The sequence below is a fragment of the Ornithorhynchus anatinus genome, chromosome 3 (assembly GCF_004115215.2).
Source record: "Ornithorhynchus anatinus isolate Pmale09 chromosome 3, mOrnAna1.pri.v4, whole genome shotgun sequence".
In the NCBI taxonomy this organism is placed as follows: Eukaryota; Metazoa; Chordata; class Mammalia; order Monotremata; family Ornithorhynchidae; genus Ornithorhynchus; species Ornithorhynchus anatinus.
In genome coordinates, this window is record NC_041730.1 from 61,743,562 (window position 1) to 61,768,562 (window position 25,001).

General features: G+C 39.2%; 1 protein-coding gene across 3 annotated transcripts in view; it reads left to right on the plus strand.

The window, feature by feature from the left end:
• C3H18orf25 (chromosome 3 C18orf25 homolog) overlaps window positions 1-25,001 on the plus strand; it is a 99,176-nt gene that overhangs the window by 54,850 nt on the left and 19,325 nt on the right. Inside the window, exons 2-3 of one of the 3 annotated variants that reach the window (XM_029059204.2) lie at window positions 3,417-4,232; window positions 22,960-23,142. In XM_029059204.2, the coding sequence (XP_028915037.1) occupies window positions 3,506-4,232; window positions 22,960-23,142 (910 nt within the window). In that variant the 5' untranslated portion in view covers window positions 3,417-3,505. Of the gene's footprint in view, window positions 1-3,416; window positions 4,233-10,650; window positions 14,383-22,959; window positions 23,143-25,001 lie in introns of those variants that run through there. The other 2 variants (XM_029059205.2, XM_029059206.2) reach the window with 2 other exon arrangements.

A 25,001-nucleotide genomic window follows, 5' to 3' on the forward strand; every position in this document is an offset into this window, starting at 1 on the left:
TGCCATTGTTTTTACGAGATGTTCTTCCCCTCGACTCTATTTATTGCCATTGTTCTCGTCTGTCCGTCTCCCCCGATTAGACCGTAAGCCCGTCAAAGGGCAGGGACTGTCTCTATCTGTTGCCGACTTGTTCATTCCAAGCGCTTAGTACAGTGCTCTGCACATAGCGCTCAATAAATACGAATGAATGAATGAATGAATGTGCAGAGCACTGTTCTAAGTGCTGAGGTAGATACAGGGTAATCAGGTTGTCCCACGTGAGGCTCACAGTCTTCATCCCCATTTAACAGATGAAGTAACTGAGGCACAGAGAAGTTGTGACTTGCCCACAGTCACACAGCTGACAGGTGGCAGAGCTGGGATTTGAACCCATGACCTCTGACTCCCAAGCCCAGGCTCTTTCCACTGAGCCATGCTGCTTCTCAGGGTGCCCTATATGCCCTATTACCTGCAATGCAGATGGAGCCCAAGCCACCTCTTCAGTTCTGTGATAGCTACACTTTATTCTCCTTCAGCAAGTTACCTCCAGATGAGGTAACTGAGGCCCAGAGAAGCACGTGACTTGCCCAAGGTCACACAGCAAACCTATTTGAAGAACTTTCAATGAGAAACAACTTTCATCCAAAGTATTGTAGTGCAGCTACTCAGTGTGCATATCATCATGTTTTCCCACATCCCATGTTTGGAGAATGGATGTAAGTGCTTACTACAGTGCTCTGCACCCAGTAAGCGCTCAATAAATACGATTGAATGAATGGATGTTTGATAATTTCCTTGTCCCCTGTGTGTTTCCAAAGGATCAAACATCACATTTTTAATAGGCATTATTTTCTTATTCCCCCAAAAGTACAGTCAGTGTTATCACTCCTACGTCATAATTTTGAAATACTTCTCAGAGAAATATCCATAATGTGCCATCAGATTGAAAAGTTACTAGTCCTTCTCCATTTCTCCTTTGAGAGATAAGAGTTGCTGGTGTCATCTAACCTGACATTTTTCTCTCTTTGGAATGTAGAGTCACAATTCTCTTGTGAACGGCCATGAACGTGGATTTTTTTTTTGTCATAGGAAAACTGTTTACTACACCTTCACCTTTCTCTTAGATTCCAGGTCTTTCTATTCTTGCCTATATTTAAAATTAGCGTTTTATTTTCTGGTTTCAGTAACTAGAATTACTGTCTTGTGTCTCTGGGTATAGGTTTATTTAACTCTTACCCCCTCTGCTGGCATTATAAGGGTGCTACATTTGTTTCAGTCCAGATTTATTCATTCACTCGTGTATTAGGCGCTTACTGTGTGCAAAGCACTGTACTGAGCGCTTGGGAGAGTACAATAGAACAATAAACAGACATTCCCTGCCCACAGCGAGCTTACAATCTAATTTAATCAGTGGTATTTATTGAACACATTGGGTGGAGAGCACTGTACTAAGCGCTTGGGAGAGTCCAGTACAACAGAGTTAATAGGCATGATACCTGTCCACAAGGAGCTTACAGTTTAGAGAAAGTCTGACTTACAGCCTAAGAACTGCATAACCAAGAATCTGCTTTTATTGAAAGTGAGTACCATTTTTGAAAACACTATAAATGTGTCCAGGGCCTAGATAAATCATGAGTCAATCGATCAACATTTGGGGATTCACTCCTGAACATTAGATTTAAGGGAGGCACTCTATTATTGCCCTCCCTCGTATTTATCCATTCTCTTCTCTCACTGTACCCCAGCTTTCACTTTCCGTTCCACTCAAACTAGCCCACTCACCGTTCCTCATTTCCGTCTGTCCTGTCTCGTGCCCTTCCTCATGTCTGGAGCTCCCTCCCCCTTCAAATCTGCCAATCCATAGTTCTCCCAGTAATCTAAGCCCATCTCAAATCACATCTTTCGCAGGAGGCCTTCCTGATTAAATTTATCCTCACTCCAGGCCGAGTCCCATTTCTAACACCTCAGCACTCCTGTGCCATTGAAACACTTAGGAACGTGAAGTATTTTTGTATGTGTCCACTTTCCTACCCGATTACTGTTTAAAGCACTTTTAAACATAGTGTTTTACCCTTTCTCTTTTTGTAAACAGTTTTTTACATTGTCTTCTAATCTCTATTGTAAACTCCCAAGCACTCAGTACACTACTCAGTTCAGTAGGGGCTCACTAAGGATTGATCAATTAGAATGGGAGTCATAAACCTAGCTGAAAATACACCAGTGATTTGATGTGAATGTATCAATAATTTGCAAAATATAGGCTTGAATTTTTGGGACAAAACAGTAAAGGATTTATGTGGTGTCCCCCTGGAACCACTTCACATAGTGAATTTTCAGATCTGCAGGTGACAAGCTTTTAGTTTAGGAAAGTTGTTAAAATTAGGTTCTGTCCAGTGATGCTGTTTATAATATGGACCCCAAGGATCCAAGTGAAACAGTATGCAAGCTAATCAGGTTGGACATAGTCTCTGTAAGCACATGGGGCTCAGGGTCTTAATCCCCATTTTACAGATGAAGGAACTGAGGCATAGAGAAATGAACCGAGTTGCCCAAGATCATGCAGCTGAGAGGTGGTAGAGCTGGGATTAGAATCCACGTCCTCTGACTCCCAAGCCTGTGCTCCATCCACTAGGATATTCTCCTCTTGGTGAAAGGTTCAAGCTCAAGAGGGGGTTCAAGCTCATTATATTCTTTATAGGCCTCCCCATCACCTCATTTCTCATGAGAGAAGTAGAGGTTCTCTTTATAGTTGGCAACTGATGTTAAAAGCTTAGGAGAGAGAAATTCTTTGACAGCAAGCAGAAACCACCATCTCTAGTTTAGTGTGGCTGGGAAAGTTGGGTACATGAAATAGTCAGTAGTCCTTCCCATATGTGGAGACTAGGGTCCGAAATAGTTTCTCGTTAGTAATTGGGGGTAGGAATCGGGGAGGGAATTTACAACTAATGTGAGTCATTGATCCTAAAAGGTAAGACGTGAGGTAGAGGAAAACTTGAATTAACTCCTGCCTTGCAAAAGTTAGAGGCCCCGGTCTCTGAGTTTTCCAGATGACATTTCTTCTTAGAATCTAAAATTCACCTTAAAGCCAGTGTTTTCAAGGTCCTGGAGCTTGTTGGGGAAAAAAAAATAGAATATAAGGTTTAGAAGTGTTTTTCGTAGCTAAATGCAAGCATCTATGAAGAGTTGCAGGTGTGAATGTGCCATTTTTAGGAACTTCTTGTAACAGCACCTCAGTAAGCAGAACCCAGACTATTTCTCCCTCTAAATAAAGCATCCAGGAAAGAAGTACAGATTCTCTGGATACGTTCTCAGAAGATGTCAAGTCTCTACAGGGTAATTTTGTCAACTTTTTTCCAAAAGATACCCAGAGGTGCTTCTAGGGCTTGAATAGTCTGTCGTTTACGTTCCGTTCACTAATTATTTCTGTCTTTGCGCAGGTTGCTTTCCCGTTGAATCCTTGATCTAGTTCCCCAGCCTGTAGACGCTGAGCTCAATGATCTGACTTCAGGGAAGTGGGAATTCTGCAATGAAGATGGAGGAGGCAGTTGGAAAAGTCGAAGAGCTCATCGAGCCCGAAGGCCCACCGAAACCGTCGGGAAAACAGGAGCCTGCTCAGGCCGAAGACGGACCTATAGAACTGGAAAGCCCCACTCCGAAAGATGGAGTGGCCATTGTAGCAGATTCCACGGTCCTCTCTTCAATGCCTTGCTTGCTGATGGAACTGAGGCGGGACTCCTCGGAGTCTCAGCTGGCATCCACCGAGAGTGACAAGCCCGTGGCCGGCCGGGTCTACGAGAGCGACTCTTCGAATCACTGCATGCTCTCCCCCTCCTCCAGCGGGCACCTGGCCGACTCCGACACGCTGTCTTCTGCCGAGGAGAACGAGCCAGGCCAGGCAGAGGCCGCTGTCGAGGGCGACCCTTCTGGCGGGACCGGGTCAGCGGTAGGACGCAAGGCCAGACGGTCCCGGTCCGAGAGCGAGACGTCCACCATGGCTGCCAAGAAAAACCGGCAGTCGAGCGAGAAGCAGAACGGCCGAGTCGCCAAGGTTAAAGGTCATCGGAGCCAAAAGCACAAAGAGAGGATCCGGCTGCTGAGGCAGAAGCGGGAGGCGGCGGCCCGGAAGAAGTATAACCTGCTGCAGGACAGCAGTACCAGCGATAGCGACCTGACCTGCGACTCCAGCACGAGCTCGTCAGACGACGACGAAGAGGTCTCGGGGAGCAGCAAGACAATCACTGCGGAGATACCAGGTAGAGGATGTTTTTTAAACTGAACTGTAAAAGCGCCTGACGCCGTTTCTCAGCTGTCATATGCTAAATTAGATGAGCGACACTTGAGAAAACCAGGAGGCCTGCAGCTCTATGTAAATTTGAAGACTGCAGTGTATTAACAAGACATGGCAAATTAAACAAAAAACCAAAAAACACACACAAAAAAGACCAAAAAACTTGTTCTGAGGTTTCCAGTGCACTTTTGCACACCAGCAAAAATATCTAAATGGTAAAAGATAGGGACAAGACTATTTTTAAGCCATGGGATTTCGCCCAGATCTCTTTCTCTTGTAATGAACCCTCCCACCAGTGCTTTCAATACTGATTAGACGTTATTAAGACACGGCCTCACTGCTCAATACTTTGTCCAGAGTAGTAGGTGCACCTTCCTTACTATCTGGCACCTGCACCCAAGTTTATAGCATCTGAAGTCACGTTCTGTCTTGTCTGAATCTTCTGATCCCCTCTTCCTCATTTAGCAGCACATGCTTTGTAGTTCTCATCTCCTTTTCGATGCATGATAAGTTTAGTTAGCTTCTCTGTGCATTCTTTCTCTGCTAAGAATGGCTTGTTGGTGCTTAAGTAACGATCCAGCGAGTTTTGCAAAATTTCCCTCCTTTCAAACCACTCAAATTCAGGCATTCTAAAATGTTGATCAGTCTGCTAATTTCAACCCCTTACGTTATCCTGGTCTAATAGTTTACGTCTCTGAGGTCTCTTCTTCCTCTATGTTCTCATCCCTGGCATAGTGTACTTCAAGGCCAGCTCTGTCATTTCGCAGAAGAAAGATGAGTCTGTCATATGAAAGAGATCCATTAGAGCACGGTCAGAAATATTTAAAGTACTTGTCCGTCACCTGATCCTCAGCTTTGATATTTGCAACCTTTAAAGCGGGGAAAGTTTTGGTTTTTCAAATTTACATGGGTAGCTCTACAAAATTTTATTTCTTCTTCTAGCTAATTTATCGGAGGGTACTTGGGCCAATTGTCTACCTGTGTGCTAGATAATATTGCTGAGTGGAAGGGAGATTCAAAATAGAAGAGTGTTGGCTAATCTTCATAAATGCCTAAATTTATATAAGCTGAGAAATAGAGAATGATTGTAAAGCACTTGAAAGATCTAAAAGTGCTGTATAAGGGCATATAATAAAACATCCACTGTATAAGAATCTATATTAAATATGAAATTTTTCATATTTCAGTATGTCTGTTTCAGTATCTCTCCATTGAATGAATGGGGTGTGTCTCCCCGTGGGAGCTGCCACACTTTGACACCTCACCGTGGCTGGAACTCCTCCTGGGAAGTGGGTGAAATCAAAGAAAATGAAGCTCAGCCTATGAGTGCATGAGAGAGGCAGAGACTTTTTGAGGTGATGTAACTCATTTTTACAGTGAGTCGTCACTTTAGTAATGATATCACCTCAAAAATCATCTGTTTTCATACATGTCATTGATGAGCTCCATTTTGAAAGGCTTAGCCTATATTGTGAGTTTGTCAGGACTTCAGTCCTTGGAATTTTATTCTTTGAGATTATCTATCTATCTATCTATCTATCTATCTATCTATCTATCTATCTATCTATCTATCTATCTATCTATCTTAATTTGTAATCTGATCCATTGCCTGAATATTACTTGTTGCCAGCACTCTATTTGGGGGTGCAAGGGCAAAATTATTAGAAGATGAATGCACTACATAGAAGAGCTGGTGGCCAAATTAGCCTATTTCTTAAACCACTTTAATATGGGAAAACACCCCCCCCCCAATGCTTTAGCACATTTATAGATGTATATACTTATATGTATGTGCTAAAGCATTGTTGTCTTTACTGTTAGGGAAGACATGTTAGCTGGGAGATAGTCACTCGAATTATTTGAATATAACACTTTCTCAGTGTCGGTCACGTTATTTTAAGTGTGCAGTGTAAAATGTGATACTTCATCCTTTCCTGAAGTGTCCGCAGAGGTTCTAATATAGTACATTTTGGGGGAATCAGATGGGCGGTTCAGCAACCAGTGTTCCTTGCTACGAGAAAATGGAAATATTGTGATATTAAAATTTGGAATCCTTAGGTCCCTGAGAAATGATCAAAAGTAACTGATTATTTTTCGGTAACCTGAGGATTGCTCTAATGGCAGTTACTATCTCCAAGCTGGCTCATTTGGGACATGATTTCAACGTAATGATTTCAACACAATGCAGGTGAGCTTGAAAACTGGATGTACAAAGAGAAAAAGGTCTCTTGGACAGCGATGCCTAGCAGACCTATTTCATCACTAAAAGAGAGACAAAGGGGATGTAAAAAGGTAGAGGTTCTTGCTGTCACCTGACATGGAAAAGCAGATAGTGTAATAATGCAGCCTATTAGCTACAATATCAAATGCTTATTGTTTTTAAATAGCCTGAAAATTGACAGCATGTGGTAAAATTCCAAGTAGATATCAGAAGTTCTTGGATGCCAAAAATGTCAAGTTTTCTTGTAAGGCGAAGGATAATTGATGGTTGAGACATATGGTTCAGGATCATGCTGTAAAACTAAGTGTGTGAAGGGGTAACATTTTCTAAAAAGAAAGGATGATTTATTTGGTAAAAGTGATTAATTATTCCACGGGCCACCTAAAAAACAGTATTAGAGCACGTCCTCTCAATTCCTCCGGAAAGTACCCATTAAAAAAATAAAGTTGAAACTGGTCATTAGGATTTCAGAAACCAAAATTCATGTAGACACTTCTAGTTTTGGAGAATTGGGAGTGAGGTGAAGAAAAAATGATCTGAGTTCACAAATTACTTTGGTTATTTGCAACATTTCCTAGAATTTCTGCATAAGAATTAGTTTTTGGAGCACTGTGGTAAAAATCACCCTGAGGCGAAATGGCATTTCCAAAGGCTGATCTTGGGAAGAAATTGTTACCCTTGTTTTCATGGGGCAAATTTAATGGCTTAAAAAAATAAAACATTCTGACAGGCTTTAAAAATGCTATTAGTAACTGATTCATTAACCAGAATTATTTTTTAAGAGAATTAGATACTTGTGCTTTGGCAGTTGAGCATAGTAGGACCCAAATGCCATAGGTTGTGATGATACAGAGTATTTTTGTTGTGAGATTGGATCCTTTTAAGTACCTCCTAATTGGCCCAGAAATTTGGCAGATTTGCCAGGAAGACTGGAATAGACAGCCGCTTCCTGGATGGTGCTTAGTACATTGCAAGCTCTCAATAAATGCTATTACTAAGTATCCTGTCAATCAGTGGTATTTATTGAGCGCTTACTGTGTGCACAGCACTGTACTAAGCGTTTGGGAAAGTACAATAGAACAGAGTTGGTGGGAACGTTTCCTGCTCAGAACTAGCTTGTCTTTTCTTTTTCCCTCCTCTTGGGCTTTTCTCCATCACTGCTTCCTTCCTCCCCTGTCCTCTCATTGAAACTGGACAACTGCTCTCCCGCCCACCAGGTTCCAGTAAGGAGGCAGAGGTGAAAAGTTTTAACGCAGCGCCCCAGTATATGGATATGGTTTATAACCGGATTGGAGGCACGGGACCCCCGAAACAGTAGTTTCACCTAACAACCCCTGTCTCTCCGAAGTTAGATGGGGTTGATGTTTGTCTTACTCTTTTTGGGTTTAGACCCCAAATAGATTTTTCTACTGAAAAATTAGCTTTAAAAATGCCCGGGCCATGTATACATGGAGGACAAGATTTCAGAAAAACACTCTATTTTAGAAAACAAATCCATAATGACTAGTCCACGGCAGAAGAAATAGTAAAATGTTCTCCTGTATTTGCGCCATTGAGTCTTTGTGTGCTTCCAGTAGCAATGGGGACATTTGATCAACAAATGGTATTCTACTGAGGGCTTGCTCTGTGTAGAACACTGTACTAAGAGCTTGGTACAGTAGGGTTGGTAGATACAGTCCCTGCCCGCAAGAAGCCTACAGTTTGCCTTGTAGAGACTTTTGACTTACTATCCGTTCCAAGTGCCCGAAAATGGCCTAAAGTCCTGTGAACTGCAGTGTTAGCAAGGTGAAAACTCTTCTGGGCTGCCCCAACCAACCATGCAGAAATTCCCACAGCTGTTCCTTGCCACAGTGTCACTTCCCTGGTCTTGATGGCAGTCCTTCCCTTGCCCTTGCCAGAGATTCAGACAGATGATCTGTCGAGGATGTGAGCCGATTTTTTTTCTTCCCCTCAATTTAGGAAAAACCAGGAAAAGCATTCAGGAAGCTGTGTTCTCGTTCCCCACCACTTGATTTGGGAAAAGCAGAGTGGCAGCTAGTAGAAAGGAGTGTGACAGCTTATAGGCTTTGGAACTCTCTCCCTTCTGTTGCCAAGCCCAGATGCCCAGTAGACTATTCTGATCTTTAAACTGAAAACTCTCCAACCAACGCTGTTACTTGGTTATCCCTTCGCATCCTGACATTGTACTTCAGCATGGAACTTTTACGTAGTGTATTTACCCAACCAAACTGAATGTTTGATTTTCCCCCCCTTTTCCTCCTCTTTTCTTTAAGCACCAGGCATATTTGGAAATGAGAAAATGCTAGCCTGGGTACTTAGTGTTCAAACCGTAGAGTTTGAGCTGCAGTTAATATTCCTTCCTGAAGACTATGGCCCTCCCTTGCTGTGTCTGAACTCTCAATATCTTGTATTAGTGGCCTTTATGTTTTGACAAGTTAGCATCTGAATTAGTGCATATATCAAGAAGTGTCAGTAAAGTCAGAAGCAGGTGAGAGCCCCTAGGTCAACGTTCTACCAGGTGATGTTTGAACATCTGTGGAATGCTGTCGCAGTGGAAAGCTGAGGAACATGTATTTCTTCTTTAAGGAGATGAGCCAGTCTTAATCAGGGGGCATCTCTGTACCAGGTAGAAACCTCATTTAATACATAAATGAGATACTGAGAATGTCAAAGTAATTAATGTCCTCAGGAAAATTAAAAGGTGAAATTTTTTTTTCTGGCCCCCATTTCTTTTCCATCATCCTTCCCCAGAAATTCATCATTCTAATAAACACTCTTCAATTTTGCAATTTCAGCTTTATTAACCACCAGGCATCTAATGGAATCGAAATTTATTTATTAAGCATGCATGTGAGCAAAGAAATGTTTGCTGAATCTTGACTTATCACATTTTAACCCTCAAAGTGATAATTCTTCAAAAGATTATGATGAAAACAACAAACAGGGCCCTTCTATAAAAACTGGTCATCACTATAATTTTAGAGTAAGAAAAAAATTCCCTAAACTGGGGAAAAATTCGGTTCCATGTTTTCAATATTAAACAAGGAAATCCTTTCCTTTTATCTGAGTTCAATGACTGTGTTTATATTGTGAACTGTATGTGATGAAGACTGGAGAGTTGTCCTAAATTTTGCAAGCTTTGAAATGTGGGATTGCCTCTACGTTCTTTCATGACAGTCTCCTGCTTTTATCGTCCATCTATCTTGCTTGGTGTCAGTTATCATTTTTGCACTTAATTTCTTGCCGCATTGGAAGCGAGGGCTTGTCAAATTTAGGAGCGCAGGGGCCCTGTGTTGGAGACTTGAGGCTCAGAATGCCCAACTTGGAGTTGGTTGGGACAAAAGTGATGAATGCTGAAGTGAACGTACAGTCCCAGGGTTTCCCTGCCCCCCAAACTCCCCACCCCAAGCCTTGCCTGAGTCCCTTATTTATTTGGAATGATCTTTGCAAGACTACTTCCAGTCTCACCGCCTATCCTGGGAGTGGTCAGAGCTGCCTTCTTGCTGATTTGAGGCCTACCCTCTCTTCCTTGTCACCGCTGTTCAATATTTTCAGTGAACTAGTTCCTGTCAAGACAGTGCAATCAACTATCCTTTCGAGTTTTATATCCAGTGTACGTAGTCGTGTTTGTATTTTTGCCCAACTCTCATTTTGGAGTCAGCTGAAAATAAGATCTTTGTTGACGTTTCAATTAAACCACGGCATTTCATAGAGCAAATGTATTCTAGTTTTGATCGAGGTATACACTTTCAACCCCAAGAGTTGTAAAATGCTTTGGGTCTGAGTCAACTGTGAAAACACTGAAAAGCAATTTCTGGTTTAAAAGGGCTGTTTTACATCTTCACAGTCCACAAATTGGGGTGGCCGAACTACCAGGGAATGGAGAATGAAGCATTTTTTTTCTAATTTAAGAAAGCAAGAATTGAAAAATTGGAACCATGATAGGATAAACTTAAAGCACTGGTGATTTGTTTGATTTGTTTTCTCTGAAGTGCCTACATTCTTCCAGTCAATTTGGAGTTTGCAGCTTCTCTTCGATACTGTATCCACCTGGTCGTGATTAGGAATGTTTATGCTGTTTTCCTGAGTTAGCATGTCATAATAAAAGTAACAATGTTCTGACTTAATGATGTCTTATCAAATGGCCTCAATGTCTTTAAAGCTGGCTTCAGTCGTGCTGGGGGATCTGGAGGAGCGACCAGGGAAATTCCAGGATTGCTTGACAGGGGCACCGTGTGGGATAGGAACTGCATAGGCAATGTCCTGGAAGAGGCCATGAACTGCTTTGCGGAGATGCAGAGGCAGACAGAGGAGAAATTTCGCATGTGGATAGAAAAGCTAACGCGCCTTGACACTGACGAAGAAAGCAAGCACCAGCTGGAACCCAGGGAACCTAAAATGCAACTAGTTGGCCAAAGAATTCCCCCCTCCACCCAGTCAGGTGCACTTGTACAGATGCCTGATAGCCAAGTTCTTCCGCAACAGCCCTTCAGTTCTTATGTGAGCTATCAAAATGTTGACACGACACTAGAATTCCCGGCGGCTTTAAATAACAATTTTCCAACTAACTTTCCAGAAAATGGGAATATTGCAGAGCATGATTTGAATCAGTCACAAACTTAAAAGTCCGATTTTAAACTGTGACATTTCTTTGGATTATGCTTAAAAAAAAAACGCGCTTTTTCTCCATGCTAGTTTTTTTTCTTGATGTTGTTTTAAACGCCACAACAATGAATGTTTTATTTAAGGAAAACTCTTGTGAAAACAAAACCCACAAAAAAACCCACCAAAGCTTGTTAAGATGTAACTTAGAATCTTGTTACTTATCTTGCAACATTAGAGCTCTGTTTGTTTTACTGTAATAGAAGTGTTCATAATATATTCTACTGTATGCTCTTTTTGCATGCCAAAATGTGGATTTAGGGAAATTTAGTTTTACATTTAGAGATTTAATGATCCTAAAGCACCTATGAACAGTTAATACCCTCATAAGCATCCATTTTCACTTACATTCTGCAATTCAGACTTCTTTATTGATGACTGTCTCTCAACCTAAATTTGGCAGATTTCATAGGTTAGACCTCTCCCCGCTCACAAGTATCTAACATGCATGATAATTGATATTCATATTTCACTAACTCACATCTCATTTGATTACTAATTTACCCTCAAGCTTTTATGGAGTCCAGGACTGTGTTTCTAGAAATTTATACATAGGATAAAGCAGCAAGAGAAAATTACAATTGCCATGCTGGAGTAGTGTCATATTTATTGGTAGGTAGGAGAATTTGAGTTTCCAGCAGAGAATTTAAAAGTGAATAACCCATAACCCAACAAGGATTACGGTGTTTTAGTTGCCCTGTAGAATGCTCTAGGCTAAAGTGCAAGCATTTTTTTGGGATTTTTTTTTTTAACGGCCAAGTTGCAGTGGTCATTTCCAGTGGATGCGTTTAGGTGACCGTATTTTGTTTTATGTGTCATACCTAAACTATTCCTTTTACCGAATTGTCGAAGTATGAGTTGGTTTTGGACATGCATTTCCTAGGATTTCAATGCATTGAATGCATTGAAATAATGGGGAGGGGGGTGGGGATATATTAGAAGATGATCTATCTTTTGGCATTGATAGATGCTACTACAGTACTGCCTGACCCAGGTGTATTAGGATATGGGCTTCTGCCGTAAACGTGACTATGCAGACTGGCAGGCTTCGTGTTAAAGATGTAATAGAACTTTGTAGTATCAGAATCCTGCATTCCCCGAGTGTCTTCAGTGTCTTGCCTTGTGGGCCTGCACCTGAAAGTTAGGCCCTCCCGCTCAACTCCAAATTTGTAGTAATAGTTTAGGAACCTTGAAAGGCAGATAATCTAGATGAATCACAGCCATTATTTTGCGGTTCAGCCAACGCTGAATTTTGTGAAGAGGAGAGAGAGGTCATTTGTATTTTGAAATAAGCTTCTAAACCATATGATTGGGGAATTAATTCAGAGTGGGTCAGCAGAACCCATTTAAAATAGTCAAAAATGCCAAAGAGTCTTAGTATTATGTTTTGAAAATGGAGTATTTGTCATTGGTAAATTAAGCGGAGCTGCCCAAGCCAATCAGGACTTCCTGTATTTTCGGTGTTTTGAATGAAAAAGGAGTCGAACTTTTCCCTTTCCCAGACTTCAAATTTAAGGACTGGGGGCTAAGAATGAAAAGTGTAAGCAACCTTGAGGCCAGTTATCTCTTGTATTTTATAAATGGCAGCAAGTGTTTCCTAGGAATGTGGGGAAGTTGAGAGATATACTGAATTGTAAAGGTGATGAGAGACTAGGTCTTTCATTCATATTCAGGCTGTGTGAAGGCTTTCTTCTGTATAGCTTTTAGAAGCCAGGGTTAAAATTTTTACTTGGTTTAAGCAACCCAAAGTAAAGTTCTTAACTATGTAAGCCCTAGAATGCTTTTAATAAGGAAAGTTTTCATTGAACTGTGGGGAACCCTCAAATGAAGCTACCTGGATTATTTAAAATGAAAGAGAAATATAAGTAAATTTTACGTCATGAAGTTTTTAAAGCCTAGGCAAATTAAAGATTATAATGTGATAAATGTCTTCAGTAGAATTGTTCTTTTCAGGGAAGTTTTGTTATCTTTTCCCCCATGTCCCCTCGCTTTTTTGAAATTCACAGTATGTATAAAGTTTTAGGAATCTGTACAAATCACTGTGCATTCACAGCATGTTAACATTATTGGCTTCCCCATGCATGCACAAGCAACTTTAAGCAGTAATTGGTTTGGATTTTTGGTTTTTTTTGGTCTTCTGATTAACATATTAAGCATGCCCTGAAATGATTTTTTTTTTTTAACACACAAGCATTTTTAAAAAGAATGAATTGCAGAACTGCATATAGATTTGAATTGAATTTGTTGTTGTTTGTGGAATAATGTGCTAATTATTATTATAACTGATTTACTTGTAATTGGAAAATAGCTTTTAGCTTATTTTTAAGCCTTCAGGGGTATAATGGTGGAAACCTGTTTAAATGAGGTCCAACTCTTCTTAAATATGGATCTTAATGTTGTAAGCTGATATTAATTTAAGAGGATTTTTTTGTGTTTTTGTTTTGTTTTAGTATAGCTTATCTGTCTTTTCCTTCTTGCCCCTGGGTCCCTTCTGCTGTCCCCCATTCCCACTTTACACACATCACCACTTCCAAATGTCCAATTTGGATGAAATGAAGGAGGCCTTCTGACAAAAGAATATTGAGTATCTCCTGAATTTCCAAAATTAAGTAATGCTTGCTTTTGGAAAGTAAGATTTGGACTCCTTCTTTTCGACAAGTTGCTCAGTGCTAAAGATAACCTCTAAGGTAGATATTTGAAGTTTTAAGTGATTTTTATCTTCAGTCTCTAACTGAACCCTGAAAACGTCATAGATTGTTTTCTGGTTTCACAGAGCATTCTTTTGAAAAGAACAAACTTAAGGCAAAGCCAGACGTTTCTCTGTTCACATTATTTTATTACTGTATGTGACTTTTCACAGTTAAAGGAAACAATTCCTCTCTGTATCCCGAATTTTTGAAAAGTATTGTTTCCTGGAAAACAATGAACTCTTTACCATACTGATTTTGTTTTGGAATTATGATTGTAAAGTGTTGCTTAACACTGGTTTTCCCAAGTTTTGATAGACTTGCCATTTGAAAGCAGCTCTAGAAAGGGGGAGTTTCCTTTTGATTATAATTGATTATAATGTAATAATAATCTTCTTGTAGCTGGAGGTCTTTCCCCATATGCCACTAATTTTAGAAGATTATGGCTAGTTTAAAAGTATACCCTATACCAGAAATTAGTCAATAGTGCCTTTATAGCAGTTCAGTTATTGTTTGAAATTGAAAGAATAAAATATCTCTCCCAATTTTTAATTTTTTTTCTTAATTTTTTAATGAATTTTAAAGGACTCATGAATTTTCTTTTCAGGGGCTAAGTTAGCGAACCATCTTGTCTTTAAGTAGTGATCTGGCTGGAAATAGGGAGGGAAAGAATGAAAATAAACATGAGGCTCACCTTTTTAAAAGAGGTTCCTGCACAAGGTGAGTGTATCTGATCCAAGTAAATGCTCTAGCATTTTACTCAGAGACTCTGAAAATGTATGAGGGCAACATTCTGGCCATTCTTAAGTGTAGTAAAATAATAAGAACCCCATATATATACCATTTTAAAGCTTCCCCCGTCTCTCCCAAGGGCATACCATATTATTAATGGGCACTTTTTAAAATAAGGCAAATCTAGGACCGATTTATAAGGTCTAGTCATGTTGAGTGTGTTACTCCATATAGCTAGGAAAAATAGTGCTATGGAGCCAATTCATCTCATGGGTGTAAGAGACAAATTTTCCCCTGGGCTTACTCATGAGTCTTTCTTTACTAAAGAAGGAGCAGGTCAGAAGGGGAATCTATTTTTGTTCCATTGAAGTCGAAAGCAAAATCTGGGGGAACATTCTGCTTAGTATTTAAATGCTAAAGTATATTAGGAGTTGAGTTTAAAAAAAGTATACAAGCTTTATGGACATTTTCACAGTGTGCAGCTCATGTTGGAGCAAATCCTGGAGCAAAAATCTGTAATTTTAATAGAACAGTGTTTGGAGCCCGTTGTTGGGCAGGGATTGTCTCTGTTGCCGAATCGTACATTCCAAGCACTTAGTACAGTGCTCTGCACAAGGTAAGCGCTCAGTAAATACAATTGAATGAATGAGCTGCTGTGGGCAGTAGTGTACCCCTTCCTGTTAGGCCAAAGCCCTTTCTAAAATTTTAATTCTTTTATCAAAGGGTAGGGGGAAATCTACAGTAAATGAAAATGCTACCGGAGTTACTGCTAGGTAAAATTTAACTGGCTTCCCATAACATCAAAAGGTCTTTCCCACACCTTTTTCAAGTAGAGTATTAACTATTTTACTTGAGAGATCATGTGCATTATGGGTACCACTCTTAAAGTAATTAATTCCCACTTTGTAGTCAGTTTGCCATGAGGTTAGGTGGGATTTTGTTTTTTATGGTATTTAAATACTTACTGTATGCCAGACACTGTACTAAGCACTGGAGGAGACACAAGCTAATTGGGTTGTACACAGTCCATGTCTGACATGGAGCTCACAGTTTTCATTCCCATTTTACAGGTGAGATAACTGAGGCACAGGGAAGTTAAATAATTTGCCCGTAGTCACACAGCAGGCAAGTGGTTAATCACCGATGTTAAATATTTGACAGGTGATTTGAACTTTTTTACTTTAGTACCTGATGGTGTGAGTTTAAGACCTGCAGGACAGAAATAAGGAAAAACAAACAGCTGTGCCATGTCTGAGTAGGGAAAAAATAGAAATTTTGGGTTTTTCCAGTGCGTGCCACACTCTGTAATGTTGAGTGCTGTTTTGGGGTGGGGGGGTTCTTTTTCGGAGTGGATAGCTATCAGAATCTTATTTTCATGTTTTCAGTTATTTGCACCCATGCCATTATGATTACTCTCATATTAAACTCATATTTGAGAGGGTGTTTTATAAACATAAAACTGTCATGCACATGTTCCTTAGGAGAGACCTTTTTTAAAACTACTGATTTAGATTTTCTTGGTGTGGTGAGGGTGAGAAAGGGAGGATAATAAAATTAAAAAAAAAAATCTTAGCTCACATCCAAATACTTCTCTGAATACATTTGATTTTTAATGTCCGATTGGGTAAATTGCCTTTGATAGCAAATAAATGACTCATATTTTATCCTTGAGATAACTTAAGGATGCTAAAAATATAAATTGCCTATTGTGCATGCATTATATATATCTTCCTAATCACTATCATTTTGTGTTTTGAACCTGCACCCTTAGTCTGTAATTATACAATAAATTGTACAAATTATTCTGATGGAGGCAGTTCTTTCAGTTGACTGCATTCTTTAAAGTGTTTAAGTATTGACCCAATTCTAATTCATGGGTTCCCCAAGTGAGCATAAGCCAAATTCTGCCCTTGAATGAACATAGCTTCTGTTGTCTTGAATGAAACTGTGGACCCACTCATGAAAGTAAAGTTTATTCATGGTTTCTTTTTAAGTTCATGTTTCTTGGAAATGAAGTACTTTGTTTAATTTTGCATTTTATCTAAGTGTTGCCTGACATTTAACTCAAATTCAGTAAGAATATTTTGATTCAGGATAACAGAGCCTTTCAGTATTACAGCAGCAGAAGAACTTAGGATCGTAGATACATTTACCTGATGATTAGGTGTAATGGAGAATATCTTGCTAAAGGTGAAATTTGAATTTTCATGTAGCTAATCTTATTTATCCCATGTACTTCCTTCCCCTTTCCCCTGTTGTCTACTAGGCAAAGTAAGGGTCCATGATAGGTGACTTTTGGGGATGTCAGAGAACTGCAAAGTGACACCCAAATATTGTCCAAACCATTTTTAAAGTATTTTGCTTTTGAGGCAGAATTTATGCTGCAGGAAGGGTAAATGTATATTGTACAGAAGGTTCAGAGTCTATCTGAATATGCCCTAATAACAATGCAACTTTGTAAAGAAATTGCTTTTCTGTATAAATTGTTAAAACCATTATGCTTCATTTAATGAGAGTAGTAGGAAAAAGCTGAAAAGATTTTTTTATACTTTGACACCCTCCATTCCCCCAATTCTCTGTTTCTCTTTTAAGTTCTCTCAAATCTAGAAAAATCAGATTGGGCTGAGTGAGTGAGTGTGTTTACGTGTACAGTTTACAGCAATATATCAGCCACTCCACCTCCTGATATCTTTTCATGCAGTATTACCACATTGTAAAATAAATCAGATGCCCTATAAAATGAAGGAGAATCTGAGCAGTATTCCTTTCTCAAGCAATGAAGCTTTTTCCCTCCATGAACAATTTTGAAATTTTATGGAGAATGTTGTTGAAATAATATAGGTTTCTATTGTATTTAGATTATGTATTCTCTGCCTAATACTGTCAATTTGAAATGTAATTACTGTAACCTAGAATAAATAAATATAAAAAAGTGAGTGTTTCTTGTTACTACATTTTAACAAGGACAGTATTCTACATTTTAGGGATTTTCTGTAGCATTCAGCGTCATGAATCACATTAGCGTTTGAAGATCAGTGCTTGATTTTTAAAGTGAACATGATGAGATTTGTATCATCTGAAAGCCAGCGGTAGATTTGAAGCAGTCATTGCTTTAATGATTGATAATTCTCTAATGACTGGCTTTTAAAAATGAATACCTTACCATTTAATGCATACATTCAGTACTGTTTCATATGATAGGGGCAGTATCAAGCCAGAACAGTGCTCTAAAGAGATCACTTCTAACCTTTTCTTCCCCATCTTCTCTAAAAAATTAAGCTAAATTATAGAATAGCCCTTTTTATGAATTACCAGGCACTTGAATGAATATACCCAGTCAAACCAAGGAGTTACTAAAAAGGTGGGGTTTTTTTGGGTGGGGGTGCAGGTGTGGAGGGGTGAGGAGGGAGTTGGGAGAGAGGGCACTCTTTTTGAAGCTGCAGGATTCCTGACAGATCAAATAGGGTTATCCTAGCTGGAATAAATCTGTAGTGCCTTTGACACTTTTATGATTTCTGTTTTGCCTCTAAAGTAATCAAAAACAAAGAAAAAAACCCCAGTGATTTCAAGAGATGAAGTTATAGTTCCTTGGTCTCACTATATTTCTGAATTCTCTATTAGTTCTCTCTCTGCTTTTTCTCCCATTACTTTTTGGTTTTAATTGATGTCTGATTTATTGACCAAAGTGGGCTACTTTTCAATGTTGGCTAAAGCTTTTTGGGTGGAGATGGTTTATATATGGCTTATTACGTTTTATTGGGCGCTGTAGCCTGAAAGATTCTGTGTTAGGGTAAGAGGATGCTTTTATTAATAGAGTTAGTGCAATGATAAGTAAAATTGAACCTAGACTTAATTTGGTTTCAAAAACAATCTCAATCATTTGTCTTGGTGTTTTTCATTTTTGTCAAGGGGCAGTAATTATCCCTTACTGGGATTTCTTCCCTTTCAAGCTAAAATGTGTTCAGTATAGCATTGAGAAATGAATACTTTTGCCTTTTTTGTTGTTGTTGTTCAAACAATTCCCACCACCCATGGAGAACACAGTTAATACTGTGTCTGGAGGACTTTTTGAACTCCTCATTTTCAGCATAAAAAAAGTTTTCTATCTATCCAAAACATTTCTATTAAATATTCCATTTTACCTCTGGGTGCTCTGTAGCAAAAATAATCTCTGGTTCCTTGGCGTTTCTGTGCAGCTGCCACTTTTTAAAGCCTAATTTAATATTTCAGTGCAGTAGATAAATATAGTAACATATAATGGCCAATTGCATTATCACTTGTACCTAAAATAGCATCTAAAAACAAAGGAAACTCTGAAGCTGGAATATAGGTAAAAGTCGGTGTGGCTACCACTTTTGGGCCTAAGGTGGTTTTCATAAGTATTTTGGAGGATAAGGCCACTAGGCTAAGTAAAACGGGTCTACAGATCTTTGCCAGGTTAGAAGGGTGATAACAGAAGATGGTCCCAGTGCATGGTAGGTGAAGCACATAGTTTCCAAGAAGCTTGTAGGGTGTAAAAAGTAAGAAGCAATGGCACCAGAAAGATTGAGAGGCCAGAGTGGGCACAGAATAGAGACACTAGCTATCAGTAGAAAGCAGTCAATCAGTGGTATTTCATTCATTCATTTATTCAGTTTTGTTTATTGAGTGCTTACTGTGTGCAGAGCACTGTTCTAAGTGCTTGGAAGAGTACAGTAGAACAGAGTTGATAGACACGTTCCCTGCCCACAGCAAGTTTACGATCTAGAGAAAGCAGAGGCATGGAGAGTATCCAAATATGAACAGAGAGGAGGCATGTTAAAGTGGAAAGCAAAGAGGGAATCTTGTGTGAGTTGACACAGTGGGAAAGGCAACTTTTGTTAATGGGAAACAGCAAAGTTATATTGGGATAATTGGGATTCATGGATAATCTTCAAGCCCCATTTTAGGTAAGGATGTTCATTTCTTACCTTTAAGCCCATTGCTAGTGATGTTAATGAGTAATGAAATGGATACATCCCAACTTTTCCCCCCACACAAGTCTGGTAGAAATAAGCAGTTTCCGGGGAAAGGAAGAGCTAAAGACTGGGAAAAGCAAAAACTGGGTGATCAGCCCCAAGATAATCCTTTCTAAGCGAAAAGGATGCGTTCTTTTGTTATACAGTACAGAAAGTTCTGATGGATTATCTGTTAATATGAATGATTCTTCAAAGGTAGTGATTTCCAGTTTTGAAGGGGACCTTGGTTAACCCTACACTTATTGACTCCTTGGGGCTAAGAGTTTGTAAAACACCAAATCACCGTTACATCTAGCTTTGGGCACCTTCACTCCATACGGTCTTATGTACCTTCCAAGCAATTGCAAAATAGGGGAGGATCGAGCTCATGTTTTTCAGGTTTGCGACAGACATGGAGAACTAAACATATTGGAAATTCTGCCTGGCAAGTGTTGCCAGTGTTAAATAATAACTGCAATGAAATTTGAATGTTGAGTAATACCAGCAATTCTAATAATTGAGAGCTGAGAAAGATAAATGCATTTCCTGGTACATGAAATTGTACTGGAAACTAATTGCTAAATTATTCCTCATGGAAATTGAACTCCCACTTTGTTCACTCTGCAATGCTATTGTAACTTCCCTCTTTATTTAGAGGGGGTAATCTAGTGTTAGGAAGGTATTTCCACATTTAGACCTGGAATCAGACTCAGAATCTATGTAAACATTAACGGAGCCTTCCTGAATTGCCCTGAGTCTTTTTTTTTTAATTTTTGAGCTTTCCCCCTCTGTCATCTCCCCACCCCCCTTCCCATGGCTCTTTTTGATAAGCAGACTTTCCCCCGAATCAGAATATTTCTTCAATATTTTGCTCAAGAGGTTAGATTCATTATTCATTCATCGGTGAGAGGCTTGGATTGGCTGTGAGTGACAGGAGCCCCTCATTTACAATTTTAAATTTCTTTTGAAAGGCAAATTTGAAAAGACAAATATGTTGATGGTTAGTAAAATATTGCTTTCTTTCAGTCAGGTTTTCTGTAAATTAAGAATGGTTACAATGGAATGTAAAATATAAAAACATTGCTGTCTTTGTTTATAATGTATACTAAATTTAAGCTAAGTTATAAGGTGTGCTGTTTGGAAGTGTGGAAGATACAAGAGTGGAGCTACAGATAACAAGTTTATGCTTGTATATCCTACTGATGAAGACTTTCACAAGTTATTTCCATGGGTAGGTGATAAGAAATATCACTCTGCATGTATATACATTTATTATACATTTTTGCATGATTATACATGTAGGAGTGGTACAATTTTGACTTAAGACTGCTAATGCCTTTTTATTCAAATATAATTTGACTTGTGTAGGCATGTCTGTCTAAATTTGACTTTTTTCATAGCAATATTGGGACTACAGTAAAGAAAAAAAATCCATTAACTGAAAGATTGCATTAAACATCTTAGAATCCATTCCACAAGATTAGATCCTTTTGTAATTAGAAAACATGGTCAAATAGTCAATATTGTACTTGACCCTCGTATCTTCTGCACTCAAGCATTTCTTCTTAGAGGTCACAAGATATATCGATATCGTGATTTATCACTTTGAACTCTGATGATAGCATTGGAAAGGGATACAGCCAAATGTTCCTTTTCAAAAAATAAAATATCTAATCTGTAATTTAGTTTTATATGCAATTATCTTCCCCTTCTGCCGCAACCAAAAAGGCAGCCCCAACCCATTTAATTGTAAGGCCATTGTCTTTGAACTTGTGCGTCCATTTTTAGACACTGGACGTCATCTTTTTATAATTAGCTATCTGGATTTTAATTTATTTTTTCAGTTTTGTCAGAATTTCATATTGTGATCTGTTTGCTCTTTCTTCATTGGCATTAACTACCCATTTCCTTTTATGTTGGGTCTGTTTTATTTGTAATATTGCTACATGAAAGTGATATGGAAGCTGGGGGAGAAGAGAAGATGCCAAGATGTGGCAGTTTTACGGAACTATTGTCTATATCAAGTGAATTTCCCTCAAATAGATTTCAGTTTGAGACGTGTTTCTCTTTTGAAGTACAGCGTTTCATAAGATGGTTTTATTTGCAATATCCACTTCAAGGATGAAAAAAAAATCCCTTTCGATTATACGCAATAGGTTCAAGCCATGTCTCTATGTGTTGAAATTCCTTTTTGGCATTTGACCAGCGGAAAAAACGCACCAAACATTCTTCACATGTCACTTATAGGGCTAGTGAGAGTTTTCTCCTTCCTTGAAAGAAAAAATTTTTTGCAGGGTATTTTTGCTGATGATGCATATGCTGTGGATAATATAAAGGAAGCCATTAATTTTTTTTTAGAGTGTAGATGTGTCCAATTAGCACACACATTTAGGCATTCTAGCCTGCAGCGCTGAAATGTATTTCCTTTAGAGAATATTCCATGTTGGCTTCTCCAGTCCTGTCAGTCAGAGACAGGAGGGAATTTGTTTTTCCCCTAGAGAAAACTTGAGCTTCCTCAATGGTAATTACTTATTTGCCCCTACCTTAAAAATCACCCAGAATCAATTAAAATCTTTTGGAGGATAATCTGTGGCTTCTTCTGATTTTCAGGGATAGGTAATAGGGGAGAGAATATTTCTCTACGTCTTGAAAGTTAATCATTTCATTTGATGTTATTCCAGAGCAGAATCCTAAAAAAATGACATATGTAGTTTCTTTCACTGTGGAAGGAGTGAATTAACATTGTGAACTCTACAAATTCTTACTGTCAAAATCCTTTCCGTGTTACCGACAAGTAACTCAGAAGTTGCTGTCCTTTAGAATGTTTCAGCTGGTTATAAAAATGCTTTATATTATATAAACTAGGGTGCGTGCTAGGAAAATTTTATATGAGGAAGATTTCCTTCTTCCAGACCTTATTAAACTAGAACATTTGGCTAGAATTGTCCATTGAAAATGACACCCACTTAAATCAGATGTTAAAAATTTATATTACATTTTAATGGCTTATATTGATTTCTGCAACTCTCCCCCCCCAACCCCCACTTGAACTAACAAAAATTCAATTTCATAAATTGTGGAGTAGATTTTTTTTTCCCCCCTAAATCATTTATTTTATTCTTTGTCTGTAAAGAGAATTAAATATAGCCTGTTGAATTTTATCATGCATTATTATTTTTTTTAACCAACAAGTGTTCCTTGTTTTGACACCAGTTTAGTGTCCTATCCTGAATCTTTCCAAGTCTAAAACACCTCTCTGGTCTCAGATTATATTCACTATCGAAGCAGGAGGCATGACTTTTCTGCTCAGTCCTGGTAGGAAAAAACAACTGACATGTAGTGAACTCTTGTTTATTTTCAGGAGTGCTTTGTACCGCACATGTAGATACAGTATACATTTTCTTTCCTCCCCAGATGGACCTCCAGTTGTAGCTCATTATGATATATCAGACACCAACTCTGACCCAGAAGTGGTAAATGTGGACAATTTATTGGCGGCTGCTGTAGTTCAAGAGCACAGTAATTCTGTAGGAAGCCAGGACACAGGAGCTACCTGGAGGACCAGCGGGCTTCTAGAGGAACTGAATGCTGAGGCAGGTTGGTCTACTTTAACCCCTTTCTGATGCCATTATGTGCATGTGTCCTAGGCAGCAATCCTCCCTTTACTTCTAATATATCTTGCCAAATTATTCAAACAGGCCAGACCAGATACGCTTGACCTCATCTGATTGGGCCTCTAATAAAAGTAGTTGTTCACTGCACGTGCCTGACAGCTTATCACACAGAAAAAGAGAGAGGCTAAGAATACACTTGAAATATTAATGGTCAGGCTCAGGTTGATTTCAATATTGAAATGCTAGGGTACTTTAAAGAAGGCTAAACTTTTTATTCTGCTTTTGCCGTATTTCTTTTCAGAGGGTTGGATCAGAAGTGTTTTCTCAGCTGTCTCATGTGCTTCCATTCAGATTTCTAGTAGTAGTTGCTTTCAAGTCATCTTTGCTTTTATGCAACATAAGAAATTGTATATTGAGTAGTTTTGTTTTGAAAATGGCCCCATGTTAACAAAAAAAAAAATGCAACCCTTAAGACCGTCACAAGAAAACACTGTCCCTAATGAAGCTGCAAGTAGTGTTTAGCATGTATTCGTTCAACAATGAATCACACCTCCAGCTAATATTGTTTGACCAATGTCATCCACTTTGTAAAATCTATTTACTGTCATCCTCTCAGGAGACCTGGGCTGGTTATTTCTCAGGTGGACAGGGATTCTCTGGTATTTCAAGTCATTTTTCGTAATGGTCATAATTTTGGCCAACTTAGTCCTTTGAGGCACAAAAAATTAGAAAATTTCCCTGCCCTCTTTCAGTACAAGAGTGGAAATCCACTACGTGCATTTTAACGTGCTGTGATGCCATAACCAAGTTTTAGACACCGTTTTGACTTGGCTTCTGACTTCTGATTCATTCTAAAGCATTACTATTGACTTTTTTCCCAAAATGTCCACTGTGGGTTATGTGTGTCTTCTGAGCAGTGTGGTGAATTGGTCCTCATTGTAAATTGGGGGCTTAGAATGGTTCCAGAGTCCAGCGTAATGCCGGAGAGTGGAGTTTAGGTCCTATGGGTCACTGAATGCCAGATCTGTGACTCAAGGGCACGACCGGTTGTGCTGCGGGACAGTAGCTCCCCTGAGGCGGGCAAAATAATCTGCCACTTTTCCCAAGGAAGTGGACGGCCTTCTAGGAGCCAAACTTTTTTTTTTTTAGCAAGAGGACATCTCTGCATCTGAGGCAGAAGAACTGAATCATCTACAGATTGAGGAAACTAAGTAAAATCAAGAGTCAGTCACCAGAGGATTGGGTCCATACAGGTATTACATTGCTTTCTTGCTTGTTAAAATAAGAAGTAGCTTAATGAATGGGATTATATGACAAGAATTGGGAGCCAAAGCTGCACATTCTCTACTGTCCAAGCAGTCAGTCCCATTTACCTTTGTGCTGGGGAACGCATTGCTCTTCAGAGGCAAATCTGAAAACCTGTGCTTCTTTTATGGCAGCTGGTTTACAGTTCAGCTTAACTAAGAGGCCTGTACCAGCTAGCCGGTGGCAGAGCTAAGACTAGTAAGTGAGAGTCTTCATTTTAGATTGAATCCTCTAAGATTCTGTGACAACTATATAACACCGGGGCTGGTTTTTTAGTGATCAATGGGAGTTCCTTTGAGCCAGCCAGTTGCTTTCCATTATAGAATGCCCTCGAAACCCACTGGAAAGTATTCCATTATTTTTGACTATTTCTAATAATAATGTTGGTATTTGTTAAGCGCTTACTAAGTGCTGAGCACTGTTCCAAGTGCTGGGGGAGATACAGGGTAATCAGGTTGTCCCACGTAAGGCTCACAGTTAATTCCCATTTTACAGATGAGGTAATTGAGGCACAGAGAAGTGAAGTGACTTGCCCAC